Here is a 17,005-nt window from a genome sequence, read left to right as displayed (position 1 = left end):
GGCGGGGACGGAAGCGGAAACCTCGGGGTTATCGGCAGGGCTGGGCGGCTTCCAGGAAACACCGACCCCGAAACACCGCCGGGACCCCCCCCCCAAAACTGCTACAGACACCCCAGAACTGATACAGAAACCTGCAACCCAAAACTGCTGCAGGAACCCCAAAACTGATACAGGAACCCGCACCCCAAAACTGATACACGCACCCCAAAACTGATAAAAGAACCCCAAAACTGCTACAGGCACCCCAAAACTGATACAGAAACCTGCACCCCAAAACTGCTACAGACACCTGCACCCCAAAACTGATACAGGAACCCCAGAACTGCTACAGACACTCCAAAACTGCTACAGGAACCCCAAAACTGATACAGGAACACCAAAACTGCTACAGAAACCTGCACCCCAAAACTGATACACCCACCCCAAAACTGCTTCCAGGAACCCACACCCCAAAACTGATACACGCACCCCAAAACTGATACAGGAACCAACACCCCCCCCAGGACCTGCACTCCAAAACTTCTACAGGAACCCGCACCCCAAAACTGCTACAGGAATCCCAAAACTGCTACAGAAACCTGCACCCCAAAACTGATACAGGAACCCCAAAACTGCTACAGAAACTCGCACCCCAAAACTGATACAGGAACCCCAAAACTGATACAAGAACCCCCATCCCAAAACTGATACAGGAACCTGCACCCCAACACCCCCCAGCACCCACACCCCAAAACTGCTACAGGAACCCCAAAACTGCTACAGAAACCCGCACCCCAAAACTGATACAAGAACTCGCACCCCAAAACTGCCACAGGAATCCCAAAACTGCTACAGAAACTCACACCCCAAAACTGATACAAGCACTCCAAAACTGATACAGGAACCCGCACCCCAACACCCCCCCCAGCATCTGCACCCCAAAACTGGTCCAGGCACCCATCCCCCACAGGCACCACCAAATTGCCCCAGGCACCCCAAAACTGCTCCAGACACTGGCACCCTAATTCCCTCCCCCCCCCCCCCCAGCCCTTGCACCCCAAAAGTGCTCCAGGCCCCTGCACCTCAATTCCTGCCCCCCAGCACCCACACTGCCACCTGCACGCCAACCTCTCTGAGCCATCAGCACCCCAAATTCCCCCATGCACAGCACTCCAAACCCCCCCCAGGCACCCACACCCAAACTGTGGGAGCCATCAGCACCCCAAACCCCAGGAGCCAGAAACACCCCGAGCTCCAGCCTGTACCCCAAATCCTCCCCAGGCACCCACACCCCAAACCCCTGGGAGCCACCTACAACGCCCCAATAACCCGCAACCACCCACACCCAAATTTGGGAGCCACCAACACCCCAAACCCCTGGAGTCACACACACCCCACCCTCCCCCTGAACCCCAACACCTCCCAGCCACCCACACCCGAATTTGAGAGCCACCAACACCCCAACCCCTCCCAGCCACCCACACCCAACCCCTGGGAGCCACCAACACCCCAACTCCTCCCAGCTACCAACATCCCAACCCCCTTGGAGTCCTCAACCCCCTGAGATGCCCCACACCCCCATCCCTTTGCATATTTCCATGGCAGAGGCCCAGTTTTGCATTAACACCCCAGGGAACCGAACAGGCCCAAAATAGTCCCCACAGACACAGCATTAAAAAAAAAAAAAAAAAAAAAAAAAAAAGAAAACCACCCAATAAAAAAAAAAAAAAAAAAACCAAACCCAAGCTAAAACAAAAACCACCCCAAAAAAGCAGAAAACCCACAGCCAGCAGCAGTTTTGCAGTCTCGGCACAGCAGGGCTGAGTCACTCCGGGTTGTTTTCGGGAGCCAGGGCCTGGCCGGCACCTTGGCAAGCCACGGCCTCGTCCCCCAGAGCGGGGGCTCGGTGGCCCAGGGACAGCAGCCCTGGCACGGATTTAGGGGCAGGGAAATCCTTTGCCTCTCCAGAGGGGATTTTCCAGCTGAAGCTCCCCCAGCAGAGCTGCTCCAGGCAGGAGGGGAGCTGTTCATGGAGCTGGGAGAGGGACACATCCACATCCCAAACCTGCGGGGATGGGAATTTGGGGGCCACAGGGGAGGTCTGGGGGTGCAGGGTCCTCTTAAAGAGGGAGGAAAAGAGGTCCCCATGGCCCCTAAAAAGGGGGGGAAACTGCAGCAGCAGCTCGCTGTGCCCAGGCAGGAGGCACACAGCAGGGCTGGATGAGGCCCTGGCACAGGTTTCCCAGAGAATCGTGGATTCCCCACCCCTGGAAGTGTTTCCAGGCAGGTTGGACAGCGCTTGGAGCAACCTGGAAGGTGTCCATGGTATGGATGGGGTAGAACAAGATGAGCTTTAGTGTCCCTCCCAACCCAAACCAGTCTGGCATTCTGTGACCAAAGCCCCACAGAGAGCACATCCCCATCCCTGGAGCGGGCAAGGAGCACATCCCGAGGACAGGAATGTCCCTGTCCCCAGGGCTGCAGGTGCCCCCGGGGGTGGCACAGCCCAGGCTGTGCAGGCACCGAGCACGAGACACCTCAGGGGCTCTCCCCACCCACACCCAGGGGAACCCCAGAGGTGACACCACACGCCCCGAGCCCTTTTCCACAGCCCACGGAGGCTTTTCCAGCAATCCAGGCGCTGCTGGAGCCCCAGGGGCAGCACAGGAGCTCAGCCCCTCCTTGGGGGACACTTTGGTACCAGAGGAACGAGAACAAAAGACATTTATTGACCAAACTGCAGCTTGTTTTGCACACAAGCAGGGCCTGGCTGTAGCACCATCACTGAGCTGGGCATGGCTCAGGCTGTGGCTCATGTCCTGGGGACAAGGACGGTCCCCATGAGCCCTGTGAGCCCCCTGGGAGCCCAGGGCCACCCCCGAGGGACCCACACAAGCCAGAGGCGGCCCCAGGACGTTTTACATTCAAACATCAGCTTTGTCCAGCTCATGGCTTGGAGGAGCAAGAGGAAGGGAAGACGAGGAAGTGGCCAGAGCGACTTCCACAGCTCCCCGCCCCCGCCAGGAGGGCAAGAGCGACCAAAAAAAGGATTAAAACAAACAGAAACATCAGCTGTTGCCAGCCAGCCGTGGTCACACCGAGCCCACGAGGCCGCTGCTGCTCGTCACCCTCCCTGGCTGTGCTGCTCAAGTACTTGAGGGAAAGGCTCGAGTGGAGTCAAGGCAGGAGGAGAGGCTTTGCCACAAAAATGCCACTTCCCGTGAGGAATGAAGCACAGTGCACCCACATTCAGAACAAATTCCTCCTTTTTGTATCGCCAGCTCTGTAAAAATGTATATATTCTACAGATTTATAGATATTTACAGGTTCTCTACATCCTCCCCAGCCCATGGGGGGTTTTTTTACGTACTTACAAAACGCACTCCCCATTTCTCAGCTGTCTTTGTGCAGCCAGGAGAGGCTGGACGGGGCCAGGACACAGCTGGGTGTGACCCCAGCCCCTCCAAGCCCCTGCCCCACGGGGAGGGAAGGGGCTGGGCAGGGCTCCAGGTCCTGTCTGCTGGCACAGCTCTGCCACTGCCAGGGCCCACTGGCAGCACCTGGGGGAAGGTGCAGGCTGGCACATTTCCAGCATCCAGTGCTTCTGCTCCAGCAGCAGAGCTGCGAGTTTAGGCAGGGCAGTGGCAGCAGAAGGTGCTATTTCCAGAAAAAACCCCACAACCACAACCCTCAAACATCTGCTCCAGGCTCAGCTGCCTCGCCCAGCCCAGGAGGCCTCAGTCCAGGCAGGAGCTGCTGGAGCTCCCAGATGGTTCCTTCTGGGATCGAAGTGAAGCAAAGTCCACTTGAGCTGCCCAGCACCATCCTCTCGCAGGAAGCAGAGTTAACAACTCTTCCACACTCTGTTCCCAAAGCAATAAATCCTCCATCAGCACCCACAGCCTCGGATCACACCTTCCTCTTCCTCAGGAAAGAGCTGCTCCGGGGATACCTCGATATCCTCCTCAGGTCACTCAAGTCCAGCTTCAGCAGCAGTCCTCGGGGGAGCAGGCAGCTCTGCAGCCCCAGCGAGCCAGTCCTCCCAAAGTCCTGGTCCTGGGCAGCTCCGGCCTCACCGGATCATGTAGGCCAAGCCAGCCCCCAGGCTGGCCACTCCTGCAAACGCCATCAGCACATTCCGGATGCTGCCCTCCAGGTCCTCCACTCGGAAGAAGTCCACAAAGCCCTCCTGGGAGAGAGAAGGGATGGTCATTGCCCTGCTGGGCACCCCTCGTGGGCAGGAGGGCATGGCAGGGGGGGAACAGCCTGCCTGGCACACCCCACTGTGCATCCCCCAGCCCCATTCCAGCCTAAAACAGCCCCTGTGCATCCCCCAGCCCCATTTCTGCCCAGAACACCCCGCTGTGCATTCCCCCAGCCCCATTTCTGCCCAGAACACCCCGCTGTGCATTCCCCCAGCCCCATTTCTGCCCAGCACATTCCCCCCCCCGTGCTCCCCCAGCCCCATTTCAGCCACCACAGCAGCCGTGGGCCAGCTCCAAGTGAGCTCAGCCCTCCCAGGATTGCCCTGGCTTTGGGAATGCTGCCCCCAGGCTGGGCAGGGACACGTTTTCAGTTCAAACCACTTCAGGCAGCTCATGGTGAGTCCCTCCTGAACCCCCACAACCCCTCTGGCTCCAGCCCCGTGGTTTTCCCTGGAAGCTGTGAGTCAGCACTGACACACACAGAAACAGGAAAACGCTGGAATGTTGGGAAAAGCCCAGGAATTCGGGGCAGGCAGTGACTCACCCAGCCCCCCTGGCTCTCGAGCCACTCGCGCTTGGACGAGACCAGGGCGTCCGTGATGATCCCGGCCAGGGAGCTGATGCTCTGCTCCTGCTTGATGCTCTTCAGGTGCTTGGCCACGAAGGCCCCGAAGGAGATGAGGGTCACCACACGGCCCCAGTTGGTCACCCCGTCGCTGAACAAGTGGGCAGTCACCTCCACCACCGACTGCAGGTCCTCCTCTTGCTGGATCTCCAGCTTCCGCAGCATTCCTGGAAGACTCTGGTTTAAGGACAGGGACGTGGTACCGAACACCCCCCAGGAGGGGCAGGGACAGGGTGTGATCCCCCCCCCCATCCCCAGTTGGAGTCTCTACAGCTGCAGGAGCCCAGTGTCAGGGATGGAGAGCGAGTCCTGCTTCCTCAGAGGGCTCTGCTGCCCTTCCTCACCTGGGCCAGACAGAAGCCAGCCCCTGACACACTTTTAGTTCCTTCCTCCCCCCGTCTCGAGCACAGCTGTGGTGTCTGAGCACGTCACATGCCGCTGTCTCAAGGCTTCCAAGCCCCAGCACAGCAGAACCAGAGCCTGGGGTGAGCTGAGAGCAAGGACAGCCACGCAGGGCCAGCCAGGCGTGTCCCCGGTTCATTAACATGGGACTAGAGCCTGGGAGAGCAGAATTCCCCAGCTCGACCTCCAGTGCCCTGCTGTGAATAAGCAAACAAGCCAAGCCTTTACGAAACCGAAAGGCGTTGCTTGTTGTTGCTCAAACTTGCAGGAAGCCTTCCCGAGGCAGTTCCTCCTCAGCACTCAGGAAATCACCGTCCTTTACAGGAGCCTCGGCCAGCTCACGTCAGCCTAGACATTCCTCCCCAGAGTCATTCAACAAGCACGTCCGGGAATTGGGACAGAGGAACTGATCCCACTGCCTTTCCCACCGGCACAGCTAAGGATGAAACTGAAGCTCTTTGTGTTCAAAAATCAACAAAAAAAAAAAGCGCCAAAAACCCGGCAAGCTGAGAAACTGGCACATCCTCCTGCAAGGAGGAAGGTGTTTCACCACACGGCACCTCAGGAGGAAATGCAGACACTGCCCTGCTGTGCTGGGCTCCATCCTGACCTGGGATCCGACTGCCCAAAGCAGCTCCAACACCAGCCCCAAGCTGGGAGCTCAGCCCCAGACCAGCCTGAGTTTCACAAACCAGGTCAAACCGGTCACTTCTCACTTCCAGTTCATCCCCAGGACACCAGGCCAGGCACTGGGGGTCAACTTCCTATGGCTGCCTCGGGACTCTGCACAAGTGGGTGAAATGCATTAAAACAGATTTCTCAGGGGAGCTGTGGCTGCCCCATCCCTGCAAGTTCCCAAGGCCAGGCTGGACGGGGCTTGGAGCAGCCTGGGACAGCAAAAGGTGTCCCTACCCATGGCAAGGGATGGGACTGGCTGAGTTTTAAGGTCCCTTTCAACACAAACCATGCCATGGTTCTATGAGCACATTGCCCAGGAGACTTCCCCCCACCAAAAATCCCCTTGCACCTAAACTGCGGGGGTGAGGATTCGAAACTCCTGAGCTAACTAATCTTTGGACGCTTGGGATTATTTGCACAGTCACTCCGAGCCAAGGGGGACACGAGGAGGAACCAGGGCTAATCTGTAACCAGATTATCTCCTCTGCACACACCAACAGCGGCTTTTCCTCGTCCCAATGGAACAAAGTCCAGTTTCGTTTTTGATCACTTCCCAGATGCTTTATTTAACCCTCTCCGAACCAAGGCCACATCCCATGAATGACCCGGCCGAGAGCGCGGCCACGAGGGCATCACCCCCCGCCCTGAGCGCCCTCCTCAAAGCCCCTCCGGCAACGGGGCCGGGCGGCACCGAGCTCTGGAGATCTCCCCAAAGGAGAGGACGGGGGTCGCGGCCTCCTCCCCGGCAGGTCCGGCTGACACCCACCTTGAAAGGCGAGCTCATGTTTCCGCATGACGCCGTCGCCGATCCTCCGCAGCGTCTCCAGCGCCTTCTCCATCACCGCATCCCCCGCCGCGCCGGGCCGGCCGGGACCACCCAGGAGCCCCGGGAAAAGCTTCTTGGCGCTGGGCTGCGCCTCGCCCGCCACCTCCCGCAGGTAGCGGCTGATGAGCTCCAGCGAGTCCTGCCGGAGCCCGTCGGGGGGCCCCGGGGGGGTCCCGGGCAGGGAGTCGGCGGCGGGGCCGCGCTCGGGCTCGGGCTCGCAGCCGTCCAGCTCCTCCTCGGGGCGCCAGAGAGTCGCGCCGCAGCCAATCAGCGCGCGGGGCGCCGCGCCCCGGCCAATCAGCGCGCGGGGGGGGTCGGCGCGGCCGCCGGCGGCCCCGGAGCGGTCGCGGGGCGGCTCCGCAGCGGCGGCGGCGGCGGGCGCGGGGCCCGGGCGCTCCCCCGGCTCGGCGGGGCTCAGCGCCGGGGAGCCGCCGCAGTAGAGGTTGAAGCCGATGACGGCTTTCGGCTTCACGGCGAACATGGCGCCCGGTGTAAGCGGCCGGCGGCGTGCGGGCGGGACCGGCGCGGCCAGTTTATATACCGGCGGCGGTGACGCCGCAGAGGCGGGGCGAGGGCGGGAACGGGACCGGCCTCTTTCTACATCCGCTTCCGTTTGTCTTGGAGTTGGCGAGGTGCCGGCGTGGCTCTTTGGGCTGAGAAAGAGTCAAAAGAGGGACCACCCCCTCCGCTCCCCGAGCCCGGTACCCCCCTCCCGGTGTCCCCGGCTCTTCCCGGTGCCGGGCAGCAGCTCCTCGGCAGTGCCGTGCTGGTACCCCCTCCCTCAGCCCTCCCAGCACAGCGGGGGCTGGAATCCCCCAAGGCAAAGCCCCCCCAGCACCAGGGACCATCCTCATCCCCCGGGCCACGTGTGCCCCTCCCCGGCTCAGCCGCGGCTTCGTTCATGGGTTTGCAGCACAAAGCATCCCCGGGCGCGGGGCTGAGGGTGCAGAGAGCCAGCACAGCCTCGCTGGTGTGGACTAAAAAGGTTTTGAGACTACGGAGTGCCATCCGTGAGACTGCACCAGCAAGAGGGGTGATGGTTTTAAAGTAAAAAGCGGGTAGATTTAGACTGTAAAAGTGGGTAGGTATAGGGACAAGTGTTTTATTCTGAGGGTAATAAGACATTGGAACAGGTTGCCCAGAGGTGGTTGATGCCCCATCCCTTAAAACATTCCAAGTCGGGAAGGACAGAGCTCTTGAGCAGCCTGCTCTGGTGAAGGTGTTGCAGTAGATGGCCTTTAAAGGATGCTTCCAACCCAAACCATTCCGTGCTTCTCAGGAATCCCACCTGGATCTGTCTGGTTCCAGCCCATTCCAACCTTGGCTCGCTTATCTGGATGTTCATGGGGAACTGCCCCGTTGCTTCCAGCCCTTGGTGGGTTGTCCCACATCTCTCCCAGGACTGAAACCCCCCTGTGCCCATCGGCTCTGAGGGGTCTCAGATCAGAGCATTCCCCGTGTCCTCGGGGCTCTGGTAGGACCCACTGCCTGCGTGGGTCACCCCGGGGTCACCTGGGTCAGTCTCGGCATCCTTGGGGCTCTGGGTGTCAATTTTGGTCTCCCCTGGCCCCAGGCCCCTCCTGCACCTCTGGGACTGAGCCTGATGCCCTCAAAATCTGCCCTGTTTTGGGCAAAGCTTGGCCGGGGAAGAAGCCTCAGGGGTTTGTGCCAGTGCAGGTGGATCAGACCCTCAAGGAACAGGGAATGCCATGGGTTTGCCCTGGGGTAGTGAGGAAGGACGGGAGATCTCCGACACCCCTTTGCTGGACCCCTTTCCAGGGCTCTGCTCCATTCCCACCTCCCAGAAAGTCCGGATGGAGAGGTGGGCATGGGGGCAAAGGCTCTGCTGTCCTGCAGGGCTGGCCTGGGGCCGTTCCCACCTGAGAGCCAGTGACCGCTGCAGCTCAACAGCCTTGGAGTTCTTTGATGCCTCCCAAAACACCGGAAATTGGGGTCTGGTACCCCCTGAAATCACAGTTACCCCCCAAATGGGTTTCCCTGCAGGCCCTGATGGCACTCAGGTGCCCAGGGACATGTGCTGGGGCCTCTCTGTGCCACCAAAGGCCACCAAAGTACTCACTGGAGCCCAGGCTCCCACCTGGGAAGTGACACCAGCCTCCAGCCCCCATTGCCCAGTGGCATCACCAAACTGGGATGTGATGAGGGTGAGACACAGGGGCCACAGGATGGGGGTCTGGTTTCCCCTCGCAGCACAGGGTGGGCTCTGTGCTGAACCGCCAGCACCAAAAGGGACCCAGGAAAGTCCTTTCCGTCCCAGCAGGCGTCTTGCAGGCAGGAGATCCCAGTGCCTCGGGGTTCAGGCAGTGGGGGGAGCCCCAGAGGTGGGGATGAAATGCCAGAGGCTGGGAGAGCACAGCTCCTCCCGTGGGGTCTTTGCGCTGCAGGGAGGCACTGAGAGCTGCCACCAGGAAGAAGCCCCTCTCTGGTCAGCATTTCTGGGGACAAACTGCGGCAAACCCAAGCCTCTGTCCCCATCCTGAGCATCACTGAGCTCTGTTTGGAGCAGCGGGGGAGGCTGTGGTGAGCACAGGGCACAGCCCCATCCCAATGGCCCGGAGCTCTCATGTCCCAGATCTTGCAAAAACCAGGGATGTGCATCCCCCCCGGGTGTCCCTTCACCCCCCCAGCTCCTGTCCCTGCTGCCACCCCCCCAAACCAGGGCACGAGCGTGGCTGGGGGGTCCAGCAAGACGAAACTCGTCCCTCTCAAAATCCTTCTCGTGGCCCCAAGGAATGTGTCCTTGTCGGGAAGCAAATTCTTGGCACCAGGAGCAATAACAGGGAGCTCTGGCAGCGCCCAGCACATTTTTGTGAGGCAGTGCCAATCTTTAGCACAAACACGGCCCGGGCTGGAACAGCGCGTCCCTGCTTGTTCCCTGTGGGTCCCTGCGGGTCCCTGGGGACCGGGGTGGGCTCCAGGGGCTCTGGAATGGCCACTCCTGGGGAATCTGGGACACAGAGGCTTCGGGAGGATCGGAGGATTCCGGGGAGCACGGCCCAGCCCAGTGACACCCCCGGCTGGGCTGGTGAGCTCCAGAGGAAAGGTGGGACTGAGGAACGGGCAGGGCTGAAAATCCCAGAGGTGAAGCCTCCAGGGTGGCCGACAGTGGGGAGAGAAGGGGGGGTGGCCATGCTGAGGCCACATGGGGCTTCCTGGAGGTGGGAAAGGCAGGAGTGGCCGTGCTCCAGCACCCCAGGGATGCTCTGGCACCTCAGAAGGCACCTGGAGAGACCCTGATGGGTGACAGTGGGGACAAAGGTGGCCACGCTGGGACAGTGTGGAAGGATGTCCCTGTGGGGGAGGGCAGCTGGAGCTCCCAAATCTGGGCAGAGATTCGTGCTGAGGACAAGAGGATAAAACCCCTCCCCTGTGTCCCCAGTCTCCGCTGTGAGCCAAGGTGGGGCTTGGCCCCAAAGGTGGGAGACCCCAAACTCCCCTCTCCCATCGAGCACCGCGAGAGGGGGGGAGGGGGCTGCCAGCATCATCCCCCTCCCCTTCACTGCCCATCCAGCTCTGGGGTGGAATGAGAATGGGAATGACCCCCTTCCATGGCTACCACCCCTGGTCAGAGCTGCTCCTGCTGGTTCTCATCCTGTGGTGTCCAATCCCCTCTCCCTCCTGCACAAGCACACCTGGAAAACCAGGGAAGGACACGGCTGGGGGGCTGTCCCCTCCCTCTGTCCCCCCCCCAGCACAGGGACAGCCCCGGAGCAGCGACACCCCTTTGCATCCTTCACTTTATTTCCTCTTTCGGGTTTTATTTCCCCTTTTGGGGGTTGTTTTAATAAAAAGCAAGCACAGCACTCCAGAAGAGGTGAACATGTAAAAAATTATATATATTTTTATATATTTGTATCTATTTACAACGTGGCTAGGACAGACAGCAGGACATCCACGGAGGGTGTGCAGCCACCGCCCCGGCCAAGTCACACAGGGGCTGGGAAAGTGCTGGAAGCCAGAGCAGGAACCTGTGGGTGCAAGGGGCAGGTCCCAATCCCACCACACTCCTCGTCCCCTCCCCAGAGAGCGGCCAGGAGCAGCCCCAGGGCCACCAGAGCCTGTTTCTGTCGGCAGGATCCAGGACACACATTCCAGCACACCCTCGGCAAACACTCTCCTGGGGAAGCGACACCTCGGCCAGTGACACGAAAGTGCCGAGGGTGACACAGCTTCCCGAGGGTGACACAGCTTCCCGAGGGTGACACAGCTTCCCGGGAACGCCTGGGCATCCTTCACCTGCTGCCTCCCTTCCTTTGGCCCTTGTGCTTCCAGGACGGGGCTGAAACTGGGGCAAGTTTCGTGATGCCCTGGCACAGGCGTGCCCGCATTTCCCACTGCTTGGAAAAGGCCACTGGGATCCAGGGCACGAGGTGGGGACAGTGCCACCCCCAGCATGCGTGGTTCTGCAGGGCTGCAGCAACAGGTCGTTGGGTTCGGGGCTTTTTTGTTGTGATGTTGGTGTTAGTTTGGGGGTTTTGTTATTTTTTTTTCCCAGGCTTGAAACAAAGAAAACACAAAAAGGGAAAAAATGGGAGAAAAAACCACAAATCCAAGCTTGGGATGCCCAACACTTTCAAAACACAGGTTTGCCTCAACGCCCTTCAAATTCCTGTCTCTCGTGCTTTTTTCCCCCTTCTGGGTGGTTACCCCCAGTCCTGCCTCTCTCCCTCCACTGTCAGCTCCAGCAGCACAGATCCCTCTCCCTGGCTGCTGCTGCTCCTGCTCTGCCAGCACCAAGGTCTGGCACCAGGCAGGGGCTGCAGGTGCCCAGGCAGGGCTCTGCTGTGTCCTGAGCTCCTGCTGCATCCAGCTCCCTGATGGATTCAGCTCCCACCTCTCCCACCTCCCAGGAGGAGAAAAGCTCAGTTCTCATCTCCCCCTTGGCCAGGCACAGCCTCACTGAGCAGAACTGCCCAGGGACAGAGAAACTGCCCCCACGGCCTCGGGGCAGCTGAGCCTCTGGCCGAGCCCCTCTGGCCAAATTCAGTCAGGCCCTGCCAGCCACACCACGCTCAGGGGCAGCTGTGCTGGGGCTCTACCCCCTAACCAGCCACAAGATGTTTCAAACACTGCCCAACCCCCCTCTCACACCCCTTGGACATGTTGTCCCTGTGAGCTGAGCCAGGGACAAACCCCAGGCAGCTCAGCCCAACAACAACCCCCGGGATTTTCATCTCAGCCAGTTTCTTCACTTTGAAGCTCTAATGCACACACCTGACTATGCTTCCAGACTGGGATCACACCTGCCCGATCTAGAATCACATTTTCAAGATCAGGGATCACACCTCCCAGATCTGGGATCGCACTTTCCAGACCTGGGATCACACCTGCCAGACGTGGGATCACACCTGCCAGACGTGGGATCACATCTCCTGCCCAGCTGGGTCGGTCTCTGCAGACCCCCAACACCTGAAATCCCTTCCCACGCCTTAGCCCTGCGCTCTCCCCTCCTCCAGGCGTCTCCCCCGAGCCCTCTCCTGCTCCTCCCGGGGCTCTCCCAGCGAGGAGGCAGCATTCCAGTGGCTCTGGGATGGTTTCAAACAGCAGGAAAATTAAGGCAAAGCCTCGCTGAGGGGAAGGGCCAACCCAACCCTGCCCTCCCCGCTCGGGTTTGGGGTGTGTTCGCTGGAAAGACTCAAACAACTACGTGGGTTCTGGTGCTCCCGTCCCTATGGTACAGTGAAGTTCAATCCATTTAGCCAAAAGAAAAGAAACAAAAAGAGGGAAGCCCCCAGCTGGGAGCGCAGGCTACCCCGCCAGCTTGCTGGTGACGAGCGAGGACTTTCTCTGAGGCAGGTCCTGGGGCGTGGGGATGTGGTCTCCTGTCACCAGGTTCTTGTCAGGCCCTGCACTTGGCAGCTGCTTGTTCTTCATCTTTGCCTTGGCCATGTTGTAGTCACCAGAGTCGAAGTATTTTTGCTGCGAGAGGGGGAGGTGTTTGGGTTACTGGGTGTGCAGGAGCATGGGGACAGCAGAGCCATGAGGATCCTTTAGGGCGTGTTGGGATTGCTCTGAACCAGGCCATGGCAACGCCACACAAGGGGGAAATCCAAGCAGTGAGTCTGGCCTGGTTTAAAAGGCCTTTGGCCAAGGGCCAGTGACTCAGCCCAGCCCTGGGTGGCAGCTCCTGACTCAAGGCATCCCTTTCACACACTGACAGGTTCTGGGACCTTTGGCTGTCTGGGACCAGCCTTGACCTACTCTGCCTTTGCTCAACAGGGATTTGGTCCCAGTCCAGAGCCTCTGGAATGCTGAGGGCAGGCACAGCAGAGCCAGGTGCCAGTGCCCGAGAGGATCCTCTGGGTTGGGATGATGAGCCAGGGTGACAGAGGAGGACTTTGCCCCAGGGAACACATCCTGGCTGCTGCCAGGACCATCCAGCTCCCAACAGCTGCAGGACACTGCCTGCAAGGACAGCCTGGGGGCTCCTCCCAGCTCAAAGGGCGTTTCAGTGCCTTATCACACACATATCACATCACATCATCACATCACATCACCCCAGCACTCTGCTCCTTCCCAGCACAGCCTCATCCCTCTGCCCTGCAGAGGCTGGAGCCAGGGCAGTGCCTGGGCCAGAGCTGGACAGGGCTTTGCCGGGCACAGGGAGGGCTGCAGAGCCTGGTTCTGTCCCGAGGTATCCTCAGGGAGCCCAGTCCTGATAAAAAACCTGTACTGGGTGTGCACAGCCAGGTTTGGGATGGACCTGCTGCTGGCCAGGGCTGAGCCTTGGGAATACCAGAACCAGGAGGGGAAAAGAGGATTGTGCAGATGGAATTGTGGCCAGAGGAGCGAGAATGTGTGAGAGACCCTGTGGGCACCAAGCTCAGGGAGGAAGGAGGGGCTGGAGAAGCTCCAAGTGCTCGAGCTGGAATTCCCTGCCAGCCCATGGGGAGCAGAGAACCCCCCACCTTCTAGGTGCTTTGTTAGGATTTCTTTTACTTCATTTTCAGCTCTGCTTGGATGGATAATAAATTCAGTCATTTCCGCAAGTTGAGCCCCTTTTGCCCGTGCTGGTGCTCAGGGACTGAGCCCTCCCTGCCCTTCTCCCAACCCTGGAGCCTTTGGTTCTCCTCCCTGTGCCCTGAGGAGGGCAGGGATGGAGCAGCTTTGGGGACACCTGGAATCCAGCCAGGGCCACTCCCCACGGCCACCACACCCCTCCTTCCCACAGCAGTCCTGGGATCACGGCACGGGGACAGCTGGGAACAGCCAGGACAGGGAAGGGCCAGGACAGACCAAACCCTGCACAGGGGGTGAGAGGGATGCTGTGCTGAGCTGGGAATGGCACTGGGAGTGGCACCAGGAGAGCACTGGGAGTGGCACCTGGAGGGCACTGGGAGTGGCAGCACTGGGAATGGTGGCACTGGGAATGGCACCAGGACACTGGGAAAGGCGGCACTGGGAATGGCACTGGGAATGGCACCAGGAGGACACTGGGAATGGCAGTACTGGGAACAGTAGCACTGGGAATGGCACCAGGACACTGGGAAAGGCAGCACTGGGAATGGCACTGGGAATGGCACCTGGAGGGCACTGGGAATGGCAGTACTGGGAACGGCAGCACTGGGAGTGGCACCTGGAGGGCACTGGGAAAGGCAGCACTGAGAATGGTGGCACTGGAATGGCAGCACTGGGAATGGCAGCACTGTGACGGGCACTGGGAATGGCACTGGGAATGGAACTGGGAATGGCAGCACTGGGAATGGCAGCACTGGGAATGGCCCTGAGAATGGCCCTGGGAATGGCAGCACTGGGAATGGCAGCACTGTGACGGGCACTGGGAATGGCAGCACTGGGAATGGCAGCACTGGGAATGGCAGCACTGGGAATGGCCCTGGCAATGGCAGCACTGTGACAGGCACTGGGAATGGCAGCACTGGGAATGGCAGCACTGGGAATGGCAGCACTGGGAATGGCCCTGGGAGGGGACACAGGCAGTGGCTGCCATCAGCCTGGGAGGGGTTTGTGCTCTCTGTCTCTGGAGCCAGCAGGGCCAAAGCGAGCAGGGCACAGAGGGCTCCTGGAGAGGGATTTCATCCCATTCCTGAGGGATTTAATTGCACTCCCAGGGAGCACATGGAGAGGGCTGGCTTTGCAGTGCAGGTGCAGCCGAGCCCCTGGGCCAGCAAAGTGAAACCAGGGCTAAAACCTCAACCCTGGAGCACCCCAGGGAGGGATCCAGCACTCGTTCCACCTCTGCAGTTCAGGGATTTTTCCCAGGTTTCAGGCCAGGGTGTGGCGACACAGTGGGATCTGCTGGGGGGATCCAGAGCCAAGGCAGGCCCTGGAAGGAGGGGGAATTGTGGGCTGATCCCGTGGCTGATCCCGCGGGCTGTCCCACGAGGGACACTCACATACCCCTTTCTGCAGCCTCTTCATGAGGAAATCGGAGCCCCCGGGCTTCTGGCCCAGGTTGGGATATTTGGCCTTGAGCTTTGCCTCCTCTGCCCTCTCGGGGGGGACGGCTCTGTCCTTCTCCTGAGTGTCCTGGAACACAAAAGGAGTGTGAATCCCCGGAGCCCCACAGCCCAACACCCACCTGTGCTGCTGTTACACAACCTCCAGCAGCACATTCCAGCCCTGCCCTGGAAAAGCACCAGGACAATACTTGCAACACCTTCCCAGGCACAAACAGCTTCTCCCTGCAGGAGCTGTGGGACAGGGAGAGCTCCTTTCCCTGCCTCCTTCCCACCTGGGAGCCCCTCCAAGCACCCACAATGACATCTGGCTTGGTAAACCGGGCTTTTAGTTGGGATATTGGGAAGGAATTCCTCCCTGGGAGGGTGGGGAGACCCTGGAATGGAATTCCCAGAGGAGCTGTGGCTGCTTCATCCCTGGAAGTGTCCAAGGCCAGGCTGGATGGGGCTTGGAGCAGCCTGGGATAGTGGGAGGTGTCCCTGCCCATGGCAGGGGGTGGCACTGGGTGAATTCCAAGATTCCTTCCAACCCAAACCAGTCCATGATTTCCCTTCCCAGATCACCCTGGAGGCAACTTTAGGGGTCCAGGTAGAATTGGAAGGTTCTACTGGAGGATTCTAGGGGATCTCAGATAGGATTCGGGTCTCCTGGGAAGGATTTTGCGGATCCCAGTTAAGATTTGGGGGACATGGGGAAGATTTCCAGATCCTCGATAGGATTTTGGGCTCCTGGAAAGCATTTTGGAGGATCCCAGGTAGGATTTGGGGGTCCTGGGGAGGATATCAGGAACTTCAAGCAGGGTTTTGGGTATCCTGGGGAGCTTTGGGGGTTCCTAGGTAGGATTTTAGGGCTCAGGGGGTCTGACAGCAGCACCCAAAGCTTCGTCCCCTGAAGCCATTCCATGATCCCTGGCTGCTCCCCACAGCTCCACATCTCCCAGTCGCCTTCCTCCACACCCATCACTGGTGCCCATCCCCCCGTGTGCCCTGTGCGGGCTGGGGGGGCACCGCTGCACCCCAGAAACCCCCACCCCAAACCCCCCAGCACCCACAACCGCCTCAGCCCCTTCCCACTCCCATCCCAGCACCCCCATCCCACTTACCCCATCCCCACATCCCCAGTTACCCCTCTGCCAGCCCCCTCCCATCCCAGTTATCCCCATCCCAGCCCCCTCCTATCCCAGTCACCCCCATCCCAGCCCCCTCCCATCCCAGTCACCCCCATCCCAGCCCCCTCCCATCTCAATTATCCCCATCCCAGCCCTCTCCCATCCCAGTTATCCCCATCGCAGCCCCCTCCCATCCCAGTTATCCCCATCCCAAGCCCTTCCCACCCCAGTCACCCCCATCCCAGCCCCCCCCCTCCCACCCCATCAACCCCACGCACCCCCACGCACCCCCCACGCCGCCATCGAGCCCAAGCCGGAAGTCCTGCCCACCCCCAGCCCTACAGCCAATGAGAGCCCGACATTCGCCAGACGGACAACGGAAACAACCAATCCCCGCACAGAACTGGAAAGAGCGACGTGCGGCCGAGCCAGTGGGAGCCGGCCGGACCCCCCTCCCACCCCCGGGGGGTTCCCCACCTGTTTCTCCTGCCCGGTCTCCTCCGTGAAGGCGCCGGTACTGAGCGGGGCTGCCATGGCGGCGAGGGGGGAGCTCCGCTCTCCCTCCGCTGCGTCCGGCCCCGCGCCCTGCTCCAAAATGGCTGCCACCGCCTCCAACGCCTCAGCTGTGTGACGGACAGCAGCTCTGCCCAATGAGCGCAGAGAAGAGCCAGCAGTGACGTCACACCCAACCAATCAGTGCGCGCGGGAGGCGGGGCATAGGGATGAGGCGGGGCAAGTAACAG

The 17,005-nt window shown here is 60.3% G+C and overlaps 2 protein-coding genes across 3 annotated transcripts; both read right to left on the bottom strand.

Annotated features, from left to right (window-relative positions):
• Nucleotides 1-2,685: 2,685 nt before the first annotated feature.
• MCL1 (MCL1 apoptosis regulator, BCL2 family member) lies at nucleotides 2,686-7,218 on the bottom strand. The gene is made up of 3 exons (XM_032093668.1): nucleotides 6,656-7,218; nucleotides 4,729-4,976; nucleotides 2,686-4,168 (listed from the first exon to the last, which is right to left on the bottom strand). Exons 1-3 carry the CDS (start codon nucleotides 7,194-7,196, stop codon nucleotides 4,052-4,054), a joined length of 906 nt encoding a protein of 301 aa, XP_031949559.1. The 5' UTR covers nucleotides 7,197-7,218; the 3' UTR covers nucleotides 2,686-4,051.
• A 4,360-nt stretch (nucleotides 7,219-11,578) lies between these two features.
• Nucleotides 11,579-16,888, bottom strand: ENSA (endosulfine alpha). 2 transcript variants are annotated; one of them, XM_032093597.1, is made up of 3 exons: nucleotides 16,740-16,888; nucleotides 15,095-15,223; nucleotides 11,579-12,655 (listed from the first exon to the last, which is right to left on the bottom strand). In XM_032093597.1, the coding sequence occupies exons 1-3, from the start codon at nucleotides 16,794-16,796 to the stop codon at nucleotides 12,485-12,487; spliced, it is 357 nt and encodes a 118-aa protein (XP_031949488.1). In that variant the 5' UTR covers nucleotides 16,797-16,888; the 3' UTR covers nucleotides 11,579-12,484. The 2 variants fall into 2 exon arrangements, with proteins under 2 accessions (XP_031949488.1, XP_031949490.1); XM_032093599.1 differs by lacking the exon at nucleotides 16,740-16,888 and adding an exon at nucleotides 16,551-16,590.
• Between the last annotated feature and the right edge of the window lie 117 nt (nucleotides 16,889-17,005).

The sequence above is a fragment of the Corvus moneduloides genome, chromosome 29 (genome assembly GCF_009650955.1).
Source record: "Corvus moneduloides isolate bCorMon1 chromosome 29, bCorMon1.pri, whole genome shotgun sequence".
Taxonomy (NCBI): domain Eukaryota; kingdom Metazoa; phylum Chordata; class Aves; order Passeriformes; family Corvidae; genus Corvus; species Corvus moneduloides.
Note: the sequence above shows the minus strand (reverse complement) of the source record. Positions and strands in the feature narration are given on the sequence as shown.